A 21566-nucleotide genomic window follows, 5' to 3' on the forward strand; every position below is an offset into this window, starting at 1 on the left:
TAAGAAATAGACATATTTCATTGAACAGAAAACATTTAGCTTAATATCAATGCACAGAAAAAGTAAACCCCTTCTTGAGCCGCCACCTTAATGTGGTGGAGGGGTCTGAGCTCCCGAATGATCCTGGGAGCTCTGTTGTCTGGGGCTTCGGGCTCCTGGTAGGGTCTCACATGGCAAACAGGTCCTAGTTGACGGGTCAGACAAGGAGAGACTAACAGGCCCGGTTAGAATCAAGAGGCCACCCACCTGCAGGAGGAGCCATAGGGGGCTAATGCAATGAGATCACGCCCCGGCAACAGATACAGTAAGTGGAAGAAAATGGATGGATAGAAAAAGTATAGAATCATTACTTGAGTCTGTTAAAATGACTGTTATCGGGTTGTTTTGATCATGACTTTAGCTTTTATGGCTTCTTTAATGCTTATTCAACAAATTATTTGAGCAAAAGACAAAATTTGACATTATATTTTACAAGTCTGAGTCATATTTGGATCACAGCTTGTTATCCCAGGGTGACTGTGGGTCACGACGCCAGACCAGTTGAGAACCACTCATCCATAAGCAAGTAATCCAGCAATATCAGCAATATTTGGAAAGCTCAAGTCAACTATTATAAATAGGGTTTACACAGGCAGAAGCAAAAAACATTCATGACATTTAATGTTTTTAAAGGGACTAGATGCAAGTTGGTCAATTTATACTCACTACTGCCACTTCAGGTCGTATGTGTAACTGCAGCTTCTGTATAAGCTTGTGCTTGATGGCACTTCGGACCCGAATTCACAACTTTTTGAGTGACAGTGCAGGATTTTAGAGGCAGTTGAGGTGAACAGGTCTGGGCTCATTCTACACCTTAGGACATTGTTGGAACATGTAGGGGGAGGAAAATGCATAATTTTAACATTTTTAAACTCTGCATAGTCCCTTCAATACCCCACGGAAACCTTGATAAATAATTAGAAGGTGGATGAATGAATAGGACATGCAGACCGGAGGCAATTTGCTAATGCTAACAACACACACGCACCCTGTACATGGAAAGCTATATTCGATGCCAGATTTGCATTGGGAAAATAAAAATAGCAGTCTAGAATAGAAAACAAAACAGGCTCTTGGAGATTATCCAGGATGATCAATCTGCATGTCCTCAGAAACTAAGGATGGGTCGCCATTTTCAAGTCCAGGCCACACCCACACTTGGTTTCTAAGGCCATGTAGGTCAGGGGGTGATGTGGTTAAGACACCTCACCTGCAGCAATGTAATGAAACCATTTTACATTAAGGGTTATTTACATTGTTCATTCATTTTCACATTGGGGATCCCAGATTGTTTGCATAGCCATAAGCATGCCAAGCAAAGTACCCTGGTCTGTATTCTCCATTTGCTCATTTATAGGTGACACAAACCTAACCCCCCTTGGACCCTGCCCCCTACACGTCCCCACTTTGATCCCACAGCCCCGTCAAGCCTTAATGAGCTCTCCATATCAGCTTAGGGTCACTAGCCATCAACATCAGGACGCCAAGCAGCACCAGAGTTTGGACACTTTGCAATGCCGTTTAGCAAAGCTTTTTGGGGTGTTTTGAGGTGACAGTTCAGTGATGTTCCACTTGTTAAGTTTCAGCCGTGAAATCAACACACTTCATGGTGCACAGAGTTCCATATGAGTCCTTACAGGTCTCTGAATGAGCATAAATCTGATTTATAATGAGAAGCAGAAAGGAAAAAGACTTAATACCTTATTGCAATACCTCATTGTAAGATGGTGTATCATCGGCTAATGACTCCCACTTGATTTGATGGTGTACAATATGTGAAAAAGTAACTCAGCCAAAGACAAGCATTGCTCTTTTGGGATGTGAACACAACAAGATAAAGTATCTTCGAAACAATAGTCCAACAAATGGATTGTTTTGACCATAAAATTGATTTCTTTGAAACTGTACAACAGGGGCAGAAGGTGAAGCAGGAGCTTAGACCACCAACTGTTGAGGGAATATCCTTTATATCCACATATTTGTCAGTATCAGATTAAAGTTTTATTCTAGGGGATGCAGACTATACATAAAGTGGCTGCGGTTAGTGCTCTTTCCTCACTCAATATTGGCAGGCTTTGATTCCTGGACTGTGTGGGCCCTTCTCTGTGAAGTTTGCATGTTCTCCCCATGTCTTGGTGGGTTTCTTCCGGTAGCACCAGTTTCAACTCATCAACCAGAAACATGCACAATTGGCTAAAACCCTTCAGCTACATTGTATGGACCAAGCACTGTGGTTAGCACTGCTCCTGACAGGATGCCGGAGACACATTTACCCATTAGGACTATAAAGTACACACAAATGGTCACACGCGAGATGCTGACTTAAAGGGAGTTTAAAAATGTTAAAATTATGTATTTTCCTCCCCCTACATGTTACAGCAATGGCCTAAAGTGTAGAATGAGCCCAGACCTATTCACCACAACTGCCTCTAAAATCCTGCACTGTCACTCAAAAAGGTGTGCAGAACTAAGTAATTCATGCCCCTAAAGGCCATAAGCACCACTGCAGGTGTCGTAGCAAGTTGCGTTTTTTGACTCATTAATTGTCCATGAGAGTAAATACTACACTGATAGAAAAGACAAAGGTAGAGAGGGACATTGTACATCCAATTACACAATTAAGACAATGTTTTTCCCTCAAACTCGGCTGTACTGTTTAAGTGAGGCTAGCCCGCAGTTAGCTTTGCCCGTTAGCCTGCTAGCTTCTTCTTAGTCTATTAGTGTGTATTGTGCCTCCGACCTAGTGCAGGGAAAGTTGCAAGGATGGTTTTCTGGCCAGAGACACCAGGGGGAGATGAAAGACCCCCCAATCATCCCATTACCACTTGTATTACCCCCAGAGGGACTACGGAAAGGATTTATTAAGGTAAACAAGTTACTTAGTTCTGCTTGAACATAAGAGGGATTCCATGAGGATAAACTCACTGATCATGATTATTTTTTTTAATCAACGGCACTGGGAGGTCAATTACAGTATAGCCTTCTGACATTTTTACATGTAGTGCAGTTCTATGTATTTGTAATATGTTAATCATTTGTATATGTTGAAGGTTGCACCATAAGTCTTTCCAGGTGTGAATCCTGTACATGCTAAAGTCTACAGCCTTGACTGTTTCTTTACTTTATACAAACTGACCATGTCTCATTACAGCTCTCCCGCTACATCTGTCCTGGGACCATCACCTGTAGCTGTGACCTGCGCGAAATGGAGAATGTGATCTGTGCAACATCACGGCAGCATCCCGCCTGTAAGAATCAAACAATGCACAGAACAATATACAACCTGTGAGAAGATCTAAAGCGCTCGACGCGTCCGTGAATATGGCCTTTCACAGTGAAAGATTCCAGGCAAGACGTGTCGGTCCAATGTACGTGATCCAGACTTGATTTGTTCTGAAGCGAAGGTGAAAGAAAGTTCCTTCAAAACAATAAAACCCACTTTGACTTCTGTGTAATCCATCATCTTCCACTCCAAAGCTTGACAGTTCATATCGCACTTACCTCACTGAACTTTGCATTTCTACGACCGTGAGAACAATCACAGTCAAACCAAAAAGTTGTTTGATTGCCATTATCAAATTGAAGAAGCTGTAACTATCCTTTGGCTCAAACAAACAAAGAAAATCCTGTCTCTATGGGTCTTCCTGGTTCCTGCTGACCCTTTTTGATTTCCAGAAAAAAGAAATCTGTTAAACAATTCATATTTCAGTCTTCCCTCAAATCCTGGATGTGCTTGACTTCTTTTTTATTATTATTAAACTGCAATACTAGTCAGGGTATGATCATTAACACAGATTTTTCCCAAATCATTCACCCTTATTACAACCCCATTAAATTCCATTCATTTACCCTATATTGCAGTTAATCTGGAAAGTAAAGTTATTATTAGCCTTGCATCTTTCTCCGGCCAAAGCGCAGTTTCTGGACATCTCATTATTGAGCAATGTCAAATGTCTCTGTGGGCTAAAGCATTTTTGCACTGAATAAAACAAGACAACTATCCATTTCTTTCTAGTATTAAATATTGCACTGAATAATATAAAGGGAACTCAAAGTATGATTGAGTGCAACATTACTCCACAGCTAAAGTTCAGTATTAACAAGTTTTGGAAATGTGGGGAGCATAGTTGAAAAGAGGGAGTCCAAAGTCTGAGTTGGGTTTGATTGTGAAAAATGTAACTCATATGCAACTCACGATTCTCCTTCACTGTAGAGTCTAGAGATAGAGTGAGGAGCTCAGTCACCCGGGAGTTTAGGCCTAGGAGGACCCAGTATGTTGTCTTTCAGCTGGCGCCTTAGGCATCTCTTCTGAGACTGTTGCCTCCACAACCGGCTCCGGATAAAGCGGAAACAAATGGATGGATGCTCAGTAAAAAAAAAAAATTCCAGTCATCTGCCATGCGCCTCATACTGATATCATTTTCTCTGTCATGGTGCTGTATGGGAAGGAAAGTTAAGGCAAAAAAAGTATCACAATCTCAGATGGACTTGGGGCGTAAATATAAAATAAGGGTTAAAAAAAAAAAAAAAAAAGACATGCTGGAAATAATTTTGTGCTGGAGTTCGTGTCCAGTGAGTGTCTCAGTGAGTGTTGTTATTGTTTTGTGAACTTTTGTGATTAATGATGGAGCATGAGAAGAAGAACTTTCTCCAATCATCCAGTTTGTTTATTTGTCAGTTGTTAACAGTTTGTTGCTTGTTCTCCACTAACTGAACATAATTGCCATTGTAATTGGTTTGTTGTCAAAGAGTTGGAAATAAACAAATCCATCCTCATGAAATCTTGCAAACTGGGGAAACTGTGGTGCAGCTAGTTGAATGTCTTATTCATAAACCAGGTGGTAGCCAGTTCAAACCGAGATCTAACAGATGGTCATTGAGTCCCTGATAAAGAAACTCACCCTAACCTGGTTTTGTGTGGCTAAATTGTGACAGGAGGGGCATTGGAGGTAGAAATAATAAACACAATATTACCATCAACTATTGCGTATGACCAGCAGTTACCTTTAACATCTGCAAAAGCACCATGTGTTATGTTTCCAACCGACAGGAGTCAATGTCTTGAGCAGATGGACGGAGCTGTCAGAGTGGAGTTATGTGCCGTGTGCTATGCAGAATGTACATACTTGGCATCTGGAAGGAGAAGATCAGCTGGATTCACAAGATTTACAATTTCAATGACTGATCAATAAAACGCACCCATGAAAGTTTGATTTGGGGACTTAAATAATGTCTGTCAATGTGTACATGAAGATGAAACACAGTGAGTTTATGGACAGTTCCACCATAATTATTTCAACTGAGTAAACAAGTCATTCATATCTCACTATTCACTTTAAAGTTACGAAGATGAATGTTTTCAGTGTTTCAATGTCCCATCTGGGTTTGGGAACTGAACAGGTGACAAGCAACTATACCTGTTTTCATTTAACTAACCTTTAACTAATCCCACTCTCAAACATAGACAGTTAGGGAGCTTTGCCAAACAACGCAACTCGTTTTATCTAGTTTTTTTCCAAAGTTATCAGCATCAATTTCATTTTTACAGCCTTCTTTTTGAATCTGGGCCTGTTTCACACCACTGAAATCTGCAAACGTTTTGGACGTACATGTCTATAATTTAGCTCTAATGAAGTAATTTACGCTAATGTAGGGCTAGAGAGGTGCTACATTACTTAACATACCATACACAGTTGTGGGCATTAGCCTGTAAAGGATCCCGACTGACCTCATTTCCACAAACCAAACCTTAAATATGTGCCGGCAAGAGCTGAATGATGATGAAGTGACTTTCCTTCACTTTGCTACTGTACATTCTGAACGGACATGGCCCATCGGATTTAGCATTAACCTGGTAAACAATGGGGCTTTGACGGAGACGTGTTTAGTCTTTTTGAGTGTCGCTAACATGTGGCAGCCATTACGGCCTAATGAGCTTCTTCCTCAGATAGCATGGACTACAGCTCGCTCATGCCAGCGTGTTGGCTTGTCAAGACTTTTGGCCTGAGGTCTTGGATAGAGAAGCCTCTAACACAGTTAAGAAAGCAAAAGAGAGGAATGAGAACAGGAAGAGGAGGTATCCAAAACATGAGCGGATAAATGGACACGAGAATGAATGGTGTTATTTGACAACTAGGCTTGGATAAAACTTGGATAAAACATATTATTAATGGCCTATTGATTGCTACTCAGGGCCCGACCAATATGGATTTATGGGGTCCGATACTGATATGATGGGGTTGGCCTGGCCAATAGCCGATATATTGGCAATATCTTAATTTCATTTGATGTCATTTTTTTTATTTCCACAAATCCTATTGTTATACATTTATTATTATAGGGAAGGTTTCAATCATAGACATATATAGATTTATATCTATTAGAGGTCGACAAATGTGGGTTTTTCTAAAGCTGATGCCGATATACACCGCTGATTTATGGCCATATTTTTAAAAATGTCTCATTTAATCCTGTGTATGATAAACGTGTTGAACTGTGACAGTAGGGGGCGCCGTATATTCATGTTTAGTAAGTGCTTCAGAGGGATACACAAACTTATGACCGATATTCACCGCAATGTTTCTCCACTCCCCTGAGGCCAAGGCTCTTTTCGTTGAAAAAAACGGGAAGTCTCTATCACTTACGGTTCCGGAAATATCGGCCTTTCTAATCGGTTTCTGAGATATCGGCCTATATTTTGAAAATGTGGAGATAAGGGGAATATTTTGTTCTGGGTCGAGAAAATTATATTCCCAACATACCATCTATCTTTAGGCTTGAACCATATGGTCAGAAAACTAGCTCTCACATATGGAGTCATGAATTAATGGCAAAACCTTCTAAATACCTCCAAGAAACCTCAATTCTTATTTCCTCCACAATGTGATGCATAACATTATAAGAAATTATACTTGTATTGCTTCCACAGGTAACCAGAACCACTGATTGTGCATCTTCCTACATGTACTTCATTAGCATCCAGTATTTATACACATACACAACTCCATAGTTCCTTGTAAAAGATATATGTCAACATAATTTTCAAAATGTGTAACCAAAGTAAGACACTTGGCCAAAGCTGCTCCTCGTCTGAGTCTCCACAGTGCAAGTATTCGCACCTCTTCAAGGCTCCATCAACATCACAGTGTTTTGGTAAAAGTAACTATTTTAATGAGACCAAAATAAACCCGGGTCTGCAGCCAGTGCCTGCATATGGCTTGGGTTATACGGTAACAGTCTGTCGCATACTTCAGGCGTAATCGAGACCCTTTCATGTGCTGGGCTCAAAGATGGGTTTCAATGGACTAATGTCACTCAAAAGTTCAGGTGCATTTTTGGACAATGTTTGAACCTAGTTTTAGCAATGGCCTTTATGACCTTCTGGCAAATGCTGCAATATTAATCCAAAAATTGCAAGAACGTGCCGGCCAACATTTTAATTTTCATTGCAAAAAGTTAATTGCCCTAACAAGTCTACAAAAGGGCAAGGAAAAAAAAGTTTTTAAAAATTGTTTTCAAAGAATGTTCCCTAGTATTTTCCATATTTTTCCTAATTTTTCCCCATTTTCTCACAAGATCTTTCCACATTCACCCCCCCCCCCCTACATTTTTCCAAATGACCAGTATAATATATATACTGTACATCAGGTTTATATGGAGATAAACTTGATATTGCAAATTTCAATATCAAGAATTATGAATTTTACTGACATTGCATGAAGAATAGACAGAAAGCTTGAACAATGACAGTGCTGCTTTGCCATATTTCATCATGCTACCTTTTTATCCTTATTGGGTTTAATGTTTACTAATGAAGACAGTTGCCAGACAATCATGTTCTCACACTTGCACAAACACATGAAAAGCGATGAATTTCCTGAAGTTTCAAATAACCGTCAGTCCACAAAGCTACTCATAGACCTCCAATGGTGACACAGAACCCCTATAATGAGAAGAAATAGCAAACTCCACACCTGTCTCTTGTATATTTTGAAAGGGAACTTGGCCATTACGGTGCCGAAGTGTCTAGCAAACAGGCACAAGACCAAATGCCCCGCGGTTTTGAAATCTCAGCCACCGACTCAGCAACTTTTTTACTGTTGGGCTTTAGCTGCCCCCGTCTTTCTCATGTCCTACACTTACCACCGCTAACAAGGCACACTTTCTCCCTGCTTTAAAGAATCTCCACTTTAGGCTTAGTCTTAGTCTGCAGCTGTTGGCAAAAAAAAGGGGGGAAAAAAGGCTTAAGTTCTGAGTGAGTTGTTCTTACTCCAACAAAAAAGCTATAAGTGGATGCTTTGGCTGCAGAAAACTCTGTATAAGCTGGAATTCCACCCAAATTTACACCGACAAAGCCAAAGACAGGTGTGTTTTATTTATAGAGAAGCAGAGTGACCAGAGTGTCCAGACATGAGCTCATGAAAGAGAGGGGGAAGGTTCAGCAAATTCACTTCTAAATTCATATTACACATTAAAGCTCTAGTACAGATTTCAATAAGGTATGGCACAAAACGAAACATAATGTATAATTAAAGGATGGACGATCATGATCATCCATTTTATATAAGGCAAAAGAAGAGAATAGCATAAAGCAAGAGCAAGTCATTCACCTTCTCTACATTGCTCACAAAAGCCTGTTGGATGATATGATTGTCATTAATGTCATATAGGAAACAGAAATCAAACTATTAACTTAAAGGTCTACTCAGAGGGAAGAAGAAAATCAAATAATGGCGGGCTGAAACTATTGGGACTGGAGACGACAGATGGGTGAGAGACTTGGGGCATCTGCTGTCCAGGAGGAACTTAATATGACTTAAGATCTAAAGAGGTGATGAAGGACAAGCTGTCTTAAAACAGTACTAAGTAAGTCATGCCCCTTGAGGCCATGAGCGCCACTGCAGGTGTCGTAGCATGTTAAGGTTTTTCACTACGCTGACAGAAAAGGGAGAGAGGGATACTGTACATCCAATTACACAATGGATATATTTTTTTTTCTCTCAAACTTGACTGTAAATACTTCTAAAGCGGTGCTAGCCCGTAGTTAGCTTCGCCCGTTTGCCTGTTAGCTTCTTCTTCATGATTCCATTAGTGTGTATTGGGACCCCGTAGGCAGCGAAGTTGCAATTGTGGTTTTCTGGCCAGAGACACCGGGAGAGATGAAAGACATCATCCCATTAACACTTGTATTACCCCCAGAGGGCCTACGAAAATGATTTATTAAGGTGCATAAGTTACTTAGTACTGCTTTAACATAAAAGGCCATATCAAAAGTTGCTTTTATCCCCCTCCTTTTTTTGAAAACACTGAACAGATTCAAGGGCATAGAAACAACCTCAGTGAAATGCAACCTGACCGTCCCATTTTCTGTTTGCTGTACATACAATATGGTAGATTCATGGGTCATAATTTAGATTTTGTCATGAGTGTCTTTATAGAAGTAGGTGCATTAGGAGGCGACTGTGGAATGCAGAAATAAAGAAAAGTTACAGCATGTTACTTATGTTAAAATGTGGAAAACGCGCCTGAATGTGCCAACTGTCTGCTTAAATACACAGCATTTCTAATACAAACTCCATTCCCAGCTTTTGTCCATAATCACTGTTGTCCCGAGTGCCATGAAAACAACCAGGCTCCTTCGAGTGAGGGCCAGACGCTTTCTGTGCTCACTCTGTAATGCGTTTCCTAATATCAAGCAGGACCACGCGGCCGTTTAAACCAAATCTAACCCTCATCCAAGTGTCCTGATGGTTTAAGGCAGTGTAGCATTGGTAAATAACAGTGAAATCGGCAGCCGCAGACCTTTTGCTTGCGCTCCATCCAGGCTCTGGACGACCTGCAAGTGTCAGCACCGCTGCCATTAGCTGACACACTGTTTCACCAATGCTGCCGTCTGTCCGACAGCAGAGATTGGAAGCAGGTGGTCGCAATACATAAAGAAGGTTCCACCGCAAACTTGGCAAGAATACCAAAGGGAAGAAATGGCTGAGAGAACGATCGATGATGAGTGCTGAAAGGAGAAAGAGGGGCAGAGCAGCAGCTTGGCCCATTACTGGAAGGGCGCTATTTTCAGCACGGCTTTCAACATGTAAGCCTCTGTGTCCTGCTTGTAAGTGAGCTGAAAAGTGCAGAAAAGTTTGCTATTTATATGCAGTATACTGTGAGCCTTTTAACAATTATCATCCAATGAAGCAGACAAATCAGAATCTACTATCCGCCTTGTGGTCATCTAACTATAGGGAGGTCGCTTTATCCAACAAGTAAATCCACCAGAAAGATCCATTCCATGAAGAAGACCAGACACAAAAAAATGAAATCCACATGTCTGAAGATTTACAGAACCATGGCCTTTGTGACTGACAGCTAACTTCAGCTCGTGGGAAACAGAGCCGTAAATCAGAAGACACCTTGTGAAACATCTTCATGAGAAAACTACAAGTCCAGCTGCTCTACTGTACTCCTACGACCGTGAGGTCACCAGTATGGCTCCTGGGATGTCACTATGAAACGCTCTCAAAGAAAATCTCGCCATGGATGGGCTATTCAGAGGGATGCAGAGGTTCGCTTGATGGTGGACCTTTTGATTTCCCCGCTCAACAGATGGGGATCAGATCTCTGCAGTTGCTCAAACTCAATCTTTGCTTTGGACAGATAGTTGTAGTTATTATTTCTCATATATACTAAATAGTGGGATACATTTTTAAAGGAATTGATAGTATTTCCATTATGGTGTTTGGTGTTTAAAGCAGTACTAAGTAACCCATGCCCATAAGTGCCACTGCAGGTGTCGTAGCAAGTTGCGTTTTTTTACTCATTGATTGTCCGTAAGAGTAAATACTATGCTGACAGAAAAGACAAAGGGAGAGAGGGATATTGTACATCCAATTACACAATGGAGATATTTTTTTCACTCAAACTTGGCGGTAAATACTGTTTAAGCGGCGCTAGCCCACAGTTAGCTTTGCCCGTTCTTCTTCGTGATTCCATTAGTGTGTTTTGCGCCTCCGACCCGTAGGCAGAGAAAGTTGCAATTGTGGTTTTCTAACCTGAGACACCAGGGGGAGATGAAAGACCCCCCAATCATCCATGAACACTTGTATTACCCGCAGTGGGAGTACGAAAAGGATTTATTAAGGTAAACAAGTTACTTAGTACTGCTTTAAATCTCTATTTGATTCTATAATAATTTCTCAAATCCCCTAAAGGGCCAGATGATACATGCTGGATTTAGCCTCCGGGCAAGCGTCTAATGTATAATACCTCTGTTACAGACAACAATTTAAAATAGATATTAATTATTTGTGTAGAAATACTGATGTGTAGATTGGGGTCTTATTAGCCTGTAGAAAATAAAAGGCGGGAAATGCATCAGAGAACAGGAATCTACAGGAATTTCCCACATGGACGGCCCCCAGACACCCCAATCTGTTGCAATAATAATGTAATACACATTAACAGAGCTATTACAACACTATTACAAAAATTAAACTGGATGAAAAGGTTGAATTAGTCTGTTGTCTTTGTGGTGGCACGTGCAGAGGTATGATCTTCCCCAAGTGGCAAATCATGCTAAAAGGTTTGCTGACTTCCTTAAATTTATGTTTTCTGCATCTGTGAATGGACCCACTGTTCTTAATGCATTTCACATTTTTTCTTGAACGTCCTCTTCTTGTAATTGATTTAAAAGGAAGGTATTTGAAGGGACGTAGATTGCTTAAACAGACGGACAGAACAAAACAGTACTACATCAGCTCTGCGGACAGTGAAACTATTCCTAAAATAGACCTCTTAAAAACTAACGCTAAATAAGTCAGGTATGGCAAGTGCAGTAAAACAAAATATGCCTTAAAGCTAACCAGACTGGATGCATGGTGTAGCATTGAGAAACATCTGGGGAGACCCGCACCAAGATCCTTTACAATAACATGTTGATTGCATTAGTAATGGCAACAGATCCTTTGTTGTGTAAAGAAAAAGACACCCATTGCTTCCAGTGCTGAGACATTGTGAAAAATAAATAAATAAAACTTATATGTAAGACGAAAGGACACTGTTTCCCATAGGTTTTACCATTAAAAGTCCATCGTTGCTATCAGAAAGCACATGGACAGGAGAGGACAAAAAAAAAAAGCTACTGATTGATAGCAAGACAATTTGGGTGAAGAAATGACCAAGAACATCTCAGACATAAAAAGTGCAGGACTGCTCCGATGCTAAAAGGTTCAGCTCTGGTTTAACACAGAAGCTTGGCTCAGCATATCCTTGTGTAACGACTCTGGCAGAAAGAGACAGGATAAACTTGTCCCCGGAGATAAGAAAAGGAAAAACATTTTACAAAAAGCATCGGCACTCTTCCTGAGAAAAGCTAAAGTCCAGACAAACAAGGAAGGATCCACACGTACAGTGCCTTCCCAATCAGCCGCCTACATGTGCGAAAACCAAACAAGCCAAAGCCATGTCAAAACACACTCCAGAAAGAGCTACCACTAACAAACAATGACATGTCCCTGTGAAATGCCTTGTTTGGAGAGCCTGGGCAAGTGCATGTGAAGGCCCATGTGCCAGTGGGCATTGTGAGCGTGCGGGAGAGAGAAACCAAATATCCTCCCTTTTCTCTTTAAATTTGACCTAACAACAAGGCTGCGGTTGGCATGTTGAAAACCAAAAGAAGGTTTGGTTTTCCTTCTGTATCTGTCCACAAGTGTGTTCTTAGAAATCCATGCCTGAAGCCAAGTGATTTGCAGTGATTACAACGCAAGTTGCAAAAAAACACTATGTTGGGATGTTTTGGAGCCTCATGGGTGGTTTCTCCTTTATTTCATTCATTTGAGGACGTCATAATTTCAAATGGAGGTTTGGAGGATCTAATACGTTTATGAATAAGAACCTATGGTCAACATCTCCAAACACAAAATCTCCTATAGCAGCACTACTTTTCTGAAGAACTGTCATCTTCTGTCATGTCTGTAGTTAATGATACCACCACTTTTAATGCTGTAGTAAAAGATCATATTGGGTCAGTTATGCTTCTGTCCATTTATTGCATTAATACAGTACAGTATTAACTTTTAAGCTATGTAAAGAACAGGTATTTGTTTGAATCGTTGGATATTGAATAACTAAAATAAACCTCTACCACAAAGGACCTTCCCACCATCTCAACATGTTGTCTGTCCTTGTGGATTTTTTGACATGTAACCACAACCAATGCATAATAACAAATATATATACTGCATATATCAAAGAAATAAACAAAGCATGAGTCTAAAATTACTCTCAGGACACACTGGGACTATAGTATATGCAACCTGACCAAACTTTTATGTTCCAACGATGTGATGTCAATGTTGCCCATAGCCCTAATTAACATATAGTTTTACAGAGTACATACTTAACCACAACACTCTCATGACTCCAGTCTTCAAAGCAGAGTTTCCCCCTGAGAGAGCATTTTAACAACCAAAAGACCCCCACTGGGACGCTTTGCCCAACCACAACACAACAAGCCTACTCTGCTTTTGAACAGTAAAAGCACACGCAAAGATCCTTACAAGCAACAATATGCCCGACTGTCCCTTTGAGGCATCAGTTGTCCAAATGAATGCACTTAGGTCAATCAGATATAATGCGGCGCACATTGATGTAATTCACGGGAGTCACAGAATACAAAATGCAAACTCACCGTACTGGCATTGTTTCCCTTTGAAGCCCTCTGGACAGTGACAGATCTGGTCCCCACTTTCTGTGCAGCGTCCTCCATTCAAGCATGTATGGGAATCGCAGACTCCTGCAACGTCAATGAGTTTAGTGCTTAATGTAGCCATAATAGTAGTTGAAGTCGTAGCAAATCACAATCGAAATCACAATTGCATTCATCAGATCGCAAATTCGGCAAATATCTGTGTATATCAGTGTAATATCCTTTGCAAACAACAAAATAAGTTGGTATGGAGTTTCTTGTGGATGAACCTGATGACCAGAAGTTCAGATGTCTACAAACATATTATTAAATGCATGATTCTTGTGTTAGTGAAGCAGTTCATGTTTCTGTTCTGTCACATACCGTAGGTTCATACTCCTGGACCAGTTTAAAATGTAAATGAATCTTCATTTTCAAACATAAATCGTATCTAAGGGTGAACCTGTGAAGGGATGAGTTTTTTTGTGCTGCCCTCACTCATAGTCAGTAAAACTAAACTTAGTCATTTAAAAGTTGACAAAAAGTTGATAAAAATTACCTAAAACTTTCTTTTTCATGTTGCTTTATTGGTTGCTGCTACAACCACTGCTTTTGCAGTTAGAATTGCTCCATCAAAGCTAGATATACCATCTTCTCTCTACATACTTTTCTGACATGTTATCAGGGGTGGGTAGAGTTGCCAAAATATTTACTCAAGTAAGAGTAACTATACTTTGAAATATTGTTACTCAAGTACAAGTACACAGTAGTGAGTACCGTGAGTACTGAGTAACTGTTTCATTTGTGACATGAATTATGAGAAACATAACTCCTAATATTTCCAAAGAAAATGCCATCAAAATGTATTTAAAATACATATTTCTGAAGAAAAAGAGGAAAAAACGATACATTTTAGGTCGACTTAAAGCTTGAAGCTACTTACTCAAGTAAGAGTTAAGAGATTTCATTACAACAAGTTACTCAAGTACTTTAGTAAATGTGTATTATCCACCTCTGCATACAGTATGTTATGTTATGCTATATTTGTGAGCATATGTGAGCAAATGTGAGATGTAAAGTCTATTTCTGTATTATCGTTACGTTGTGGTTACTCACTGTGTATGCATCCTGTTTCAGCCCCTTTTTGACTCCAGCCAGGGCAACACTTGTAGACCGAGTGTGCGTTCATGTTGTATGCCTGCCTGTAGCCTGTGTAGTACGCCGTTCTGGGAAAGATGGGAGTGTCATGGTTAAACCAGGCTAAAGACGAACACCAGAGTGCTTTAGATTAGAGAATCCTGGACCTCTCACCTTCTTTCATAGCCCACACACCACCGATGCCCAGTGCACCCCTGCTTCCAAACCTTCACCAGTCGGGAGTAGGCCTGAACACAAGGCTGCCGGGTGCCCACCATAGACATCTCTTGGTCTATGCAAACATTTGGCCTGGACAAAAAAACATGTTTAACTCTTACAGGACAAACTGTAAGAGAATTCCATTATAGTATTTCCACATGTTGTATGTATTAAGTACACACGAGTAGACTTTTCATTCATTCATGATTCATGGTTGACAAGTTGCATGGTGATCTGGCAAAATGTTTTTTTTCACCTAACCCCCACTTGTCAGCCACATGCAATCACTGCAATGTGTGGCGAGTGTCTTAACCAAATACAAACAATATTATGGCGGCTATAAAATGAAATTGAGCTTCCAGACTTGTTCAATCAGGGCTACTCCATACCTTTGTGGAAATTGAACCTCCACATTGAATGCAATTAAGACATTACATTGACTTTACAAATCATAGTGAGACAAACCAGAGCAAAGTAACATGTGGAGCAATTCAATTGATACACTGTACCAATGCACTGTAAATGAACTGGAATTGGTTTATAATGCCAAACAGATGCATCGTTTCTGTATGGGCATGCTATGGCTTATGTTCATTTGTGTTGTAACATGGCATTTAAATTGTACAGCATGTGAGGTCTGCATCCTGTTTGTTGCCAGCATAGGCAATGGGCATCTTCCTTTACAACCATCTGGAGTCAATATAGGGAACCCTGGAGTTAATTACTGCAAGTATCCTCTATGGAAATGAGTAAAGTGAATCCTATTACCGTGGAAAATGTGCAGAAAATGTATAACTTCTGCCCCCGAATAAGACTGTAGATTGAATTTTATTTGTAGACTGGTAAATATAGCGTTTTTGTGATCTGAAATAGCGACTCCCAGTGGACAGATATAAAAATACAACAGAGAATATAGCAGGTATTACAAAGTGCTACAAATTAATGAAAACTCTACTTTTTGGCATACGTTTGACAAAATTACGCCTTTAAGTGAACTAATGCGCTGGAGAACAAAATAACTGTGCTAAACATACTACCTGCGATAAATAGGTTGACTTTCAAGTTCGATACACAATAACCCGAAACTTACATGCCAGGTTGCAGCTCCACAGATGACACGGCGTGCAAAGTGCTTAAAATCATGACACACAAAACAGTCCAATGCCGGATCATATTTTAGGCAGGTGAGAAAACGGAAAGGTGCAGTTGGTCAGAGTCCATCAAAAAATAGCATTATGGCAATCAAGTCCCCATTCATCACTTCGAAGTAGACAATCGAGGCGCAGTGATATATTCTGTGATGCGACGCGGTGCAAGCTCTGACCGCTGAACTGCATGTCGCTCTAAAGTTGAATGGCTCGGACTTTTACGCACCACCCACCCATGTTACCCAGGGCCAGCTCCAAGAGCCCTAACCCCCCGCGAGTGAGGATGCCTTCGTGTAATGGGCCTCTATGGGCAAGCAATTTTAAAATATTTTATCTGATATGTATTGCTTTGTTGACAACAACAAAAAAGACAGGAAATTTAAAAAAAGAAAGAAATAATTACCATTTATCATTTTTATTATATTTTTGTATTTTTCATATATCATGATCGTAATGCCATAGTTTGTATTTCTATGCACTAGCCAGGTTCTATCGGTGTGAAAATAAATCGTTTGTAATTGTCGTTGTATGAAACTATGAATTTATTTGTCATTGGAGATTTAAATAAAATATTGATTATTTATAATGTAATTATTCATAACATGCGTGTACTTGTATAATTGTTGGTAAAATGCAGACTTTTAAAATGTATTAATGAAAAAAATAAAATAAAAAGTGCGTGAATAAAAGTGCGTCACTGTCACGTCACTTCCGGGAGTTGAGGTTTCCCACTGTTTTTCACTTCCTGTTTAGATTTCAGAGACACAACCGCACATCGTCATCGGGACATGTTTATTGGCGGCTCTATCTTCTTTGATACGTATTCCCCTGCAGTTTAGTGATTTTTAGTTATTTTTGGTACCCGTTCAGCTCGCATCAAACAAAGACCATCTTCCCTGAAAAGCTACAGCATCCAAAGGGTAAGACCAAGACCCCGCATCCAGATGGAGCTGGCTACATCTACTAGCCTGGGTCATGTCTATCAGCCTGGACAGAACCTACTGACCGTGCTTTCTCGCGTGTTTCCAATATGAGTGTTTTAATTTGGTAGCCTTTTGACTAAATAAGAAGTCTTGTTTGGTCATTTTAATTCGATATTTTTATTCTAATAGCGTACAGTAGCATCTAATATTTGCTTCCGTATATGTACACTGCGTTGCATTATGCTGTTATAAATAGCGTATTGTTTTCTAATGTCTATGTAATGAAAAATGTATGTTGCTTTGCTATCTGCATTTAGCTTGTGTCTTGTGTCTTTGAAGTCACAAGGCTACTTTTCTTGTCCTGTGATCAGATCACAAGCTTTTGCCTTCACAATAATTGCCCAGAGTCGAAAGTAATTTTAAAAGTGGGTGTGTTATTTTAAGAACCAGTTTTTTGTTTCTGTGATTCAACTCTGAAATGAAAACAATCTCAACTTACATACATGTTCATTCTGTCTTTCACTTTTGCTTTTCTTTTCTTTAAAGCCAAATGAACGGAGCAGCATTCCCATCCCCCACGGCAGAGATGGCGGATTTAAATCGTATTCAGTACGAGCTGGACTACACCGAAGGAATCAGCCAAAAGATGCGTGTCCCGGAGATGCTCAAAGTGGCCCCTCAGGTCTATGATGACCCTATGATCCTGGGAACTCATGATGTGTACCCAAGTGTCATAATGCAGGTCCCAGATAGGATTGTGATGTCTGGTAGGCAAGAGGTCGTATTTGTTTTATTGCGCAGTGATTTATGCTGTGATGTAACACCCTGCAAGTCACTTATAACTCCGTCACATAGAGACTTAGGACTTTGTTCTTTCTCCAAAACAGTATTACTATATTATTAGTTGATTTTATTGATTTATATTTATTCATTATATTCATTTACACCATTGGGCATTTTTCAACCTGCTGTGTCATTGCTGTATTATTTTTTATTCCTATTCCTTCAGGAGACAACGGTTCAAAAGTGTTCCCTGAGCCGAGAGACTTGGATCTTATCCAGTCCACACCTTTAGACGCGCTTTCACTAAAGACTCCACCCAGAGTACTCACACTCAGTGAGCGACCCCTCGACTTCCTCGAAGATGAACAGCAAGCAGCATCAGAGTCTGATGACATGGTACGTATTACTAAAAAAATATACACTTTAAACAAGCTAAACCATCAGTAAACACCAAAGTGCTTTATTATTTGCAGATCCGACCCCAGGGAAGAATGAGACGGGAACGGTCAGTGAGTGAAAATATCTCCACGCGCCACAGTGGCCTTTCACGAGATGACTCTGCGTAAGTGTAACAATTCACAACATGCCCTCATTTGCTCATAAACGCATCGGTGTTTTGTAAACCTGCACTGTGTATCATCTGATCCTTTGTCACATGGGGGGAATTGGTCTGATACATCCTGTAATAACTAACATATAAAGTAGATAGTGCGTGTGTTTAATTTTCGAGATCTTAAGCTTTTCTAATTTGACCATCAAAATACACAAAGCTTTCCTTATTTCTCTCCCACTCTTTTTCCTCTTCTTTTCCCCTTTTTGTCTGTTTAACGGAATGCTCTGGCTGCTCTTAACCTGGCCCCTGAGCAGTACAGCCTCCGCTACTACTGACCCTTCTAACCCCCCTCTAACCGCGGCTGAAGAAGAGCACAACCTGAACAGTGCTAGTGGTGTTCTGTCTTTCATCCAGTCCACCACACGCCGGGCCTACCAGCAGGTCCTGGAGGTCCTGGATGAGAGCCCTCACAGGTGACAAATCATGCAGTTTGCTTAGAGCCAAAGTTCAGGTTATTTGTATTTCTTATTCATTCTTAAACAATACTTTAATTTAATTTGGACATTTAAGTACACATTGATAAATTATTTTAAAGGCAGGGTTGAGAGTGCTTAAGTGTCTGCATAGCGCAGACCCTTGGCCTTAGTTTAACAATTAATAGCTGTGTACATAATTTCTATTTCCTGTCTTCACTTGTTCCCACTTCGTATGTCCTTTCCTCTCACCTCTTCAGCCAACCATCTCTGCGAGGGGGTTCAGCTTCAGGCTCCAACCCCCTGCATGACACCAGGTAACTTCACCTGGAAAAGCACTTCATTTTGTATTTCTGTCCTTGATCCTGTCCTGCATTTCATTCTTGTTTCAGTCCTAACAGATGTGATATAGCTTGCAATAGTTTTTACCAACTGTTTATAATAAGGTTTGTGTATAATAATTGCTTTTCCGTCTTTTTTCAAAGGCTGGCATTGTCTACGTTTGAAGCATCGTTTGATACCGGCGCTGATGACATGACTTTGGTGGATGCAGCGACACTACGGAGACAGGTTTGTTTCCAAGGCTGCGTGCTGCTTATATGACAGGATATGATGTTGCCATTGTCTTTATTAAAACAACCGGAAAAAAATATTTTCACAAAAAAAAAATTATTGAAATCACCATTGTTAAAACCCTATGACGTGGTGAAGAAGAAAATTGTTAAGAAGAGCATTTTTAGTAAATGGTATTAATTTTTTACTTTTCCACCTGCAAAGTGGTTGATGTGCCTTGTCTGCACTGTTCAGAGCTTTGATCCAACCTCTGACTTTTGGAGCTGAGGGCTCTATCACCTGAGATACTTCTAATTATGCATGTTTGTTTTTTTAACGCATTGAGTGCCAAAATATTATTCCGAAACTAAACACTCTAATACAGCTTATGTGTGATTTTGGTAGCTCTATAATGAACAGAAGTTAAATTAATGACGAAAAACTTGTGAGAAAGTCACGATCTGGACATTTCATATATTATTGCGTTTCTTTTCTTCTTCTTTTTTAAGTCCAAGGGTGCGTGGTGTTGCGCAGCGAACAGCTGTAAACCCGACACTTCTCTCTCGCTCTCTGGAGCGCGTTTGACAAAGCAGAGCTTCATATGTACAGATCGAAACAGTTGAGATTTTAACATTTCTCTGAGTTTTTAAATGATCAAAATTGATCCAAGGACGGCTGAGAAACATCCGGGTTCAGTCTTCAATCCGAGAACCAGGCTTTTTAAATGCACCCGCGATAAAAAGCGATCGATAACACAGTGTTTCAAAACGTGTCAGCAATGTGGTTGTTGAAAATTTACTTGAAACTGAGATATTTATGCATTTGACTCTTCCCATAACGTTAGTGTCCGTCCAGAGAGGATAGAGGAGGAGAAAGTTGGAGAGAGGAGTGATTTTGATCAAAACTAGCCTCAGTTTAGCTTTGGATTTCTCCGGAAACAAGGCATGTAGAATTAAACTGTTTCCACCTACGGAGAGCTTAGAGTCTCAGCTTTCAATCGAGCCGTAGCATGTGTCCATAGCTATAATAGAATATGCTGCGGTGCTACAAATATCATATCATGAAAAATGGTCTGGATTGTTGGCGCTCTACAGCTAAATCCCCAAATCAGCGCGGCACTCAATGTGTTAATATTTCATCGAAAATAAACCTAATTTTAAGTTCATCTAAATCAAAATCTCAAAATTAGTCTGAGAAAATATTTGGACTCGATGTAGACCCAGAGCCTTAATGAGCTGTAATTCTCATTTGTTGCACGGTCTTAAACCCGTATTATTTATTCATAGCTGATCAAATTGAACCGGAGACTGCAGCTGTTAGAAGAGGAGAGCAAGGAGCGGGCCAAGCGAGAGATGATCCTGTATTCTGTCAGTGTGGCGTTCTGGCTCATCAATACCTGGGTGTGGCTACGGCGCTAATGCCTGATGTGAGAAGACTGTTTTAGAACAAACATTCTTTATTTAAAATGTACAGTTTTATTTTTTTACTCCTTTGTTCATTCTGTTGATTCCTTTTATTTTTATACATGTATTTTCTGCTCTGTTCTTAGCATGAATTGTAAATATCTGTATTTGCGTCACTGTACTGGGAGGGTTTTAGGCAAGACAACAGTAAAGCTATTTAGTATATGCCCTATTTTAATTATGGAGCTGCAATTTGATTATGTTCAAATGTATATATTGCAGAGCTGTGTACATTATATAGGGAAAGTCAAACAATTCAGTAAAATCTAAGAATTATATTGTCCTGTGTGTTGGTTTGTCCCAAGCTATTCTGTCTTCATGTTCAATATTTGGTGTAGTATTAGACAAAGGCACTAGGCACTCATCAAAATTCTCTATTTACATTTTCTATGTAATTGTCTTTTGTTAAAGGGGCTTAATTTAAAATCTTTATCAACGCTATGCAGGGTGTTAAGTTTTCTCATAAGTAGTACATTTCTGTTCATCAAACACCAAAGCACCTTTACCATAGAGCAATTATCTTACAAAAAACTTTCTGACACTTTGATATACGGTATATATATTTTTAACATTTCAACTTTTAATATCATAAGAGGGA

At 40.0% G+C, this 21566-nt stretch overlaps 1 protein-coding gene across 2 annotated transcripts; it reads left to right on the forward strand.

Moving 5' to 3' along the window:
• Positions 1-16968: 16968 nt before the first annotated feature.
• mffa (mitochondrial fission factor a) lies at positions 16969-21177 on the forward strand. 2 transcript variants are annotated; one of them, XM_079561036.1, is made up of 8 exons: positions 16969-17141; positions 17691-17911; positions 18154-18323; positions 18401-18489; positions 18795-18953; positions 19214-19270; positions 19439-19523; positions 20792-21177. In XM_079561036.1, the coding sequence occupies exons 2-8, from the start codon at positions 17695-17697 to the stop codon at positions 20921-20923; spliced, it is 909 nt and encodes a 302-aa protein (XP_079417162.1). In that variant the 5' UTR covers positions 16969-17141; positions 17691-17694; the 3' UTR covers positions 20924-21177. The 2 variants fall into 2 exon arrangements, with proteins under 2 accessions (XP_079417162.1, XP_079417163.1); XM_079561037.1 differs by lacking the exon at positions 19214-19270 and having other exon boundaries at positions 20792-21176.
• Positions 21178-21566: the final 389 nt, after the last annotated feature.

Source organism: Gobius niger, assembly GCF_951799975.1.
Source record: "Gobius niger genome assembly, chromosome: 1".
Lineage (NCBI taxonomy): Eukaryota > Metazoa > Chordata > Actinopteri > Gobiiformes > Gobiidae > Gobius > Gobius niger.

Bases quoted from the DNA above. Each gene is read 5' to 3' on its own strand.
- mffa (XM_079561036.1), top strand. From the start codon at position 17,695: ATGAACGGAGCAGCATTCCCATCCCCCACGGCAGAGATGGCGGATTTA. The intron at 18,324-18,400 runs GTACGTATTACT...TATTATTTGCAG, and splicing joins CATCAGAGTCTGATGACATG to ATCCGACCCCAGGGAAGAAT. The intron at 18,490-18,794 runs GTAAGTGTAACA...GCCCCTGAGCAG, and splicing joins CTTTCACGAGATGACTCTGC to TACAGCCTCCGCTACTACTG.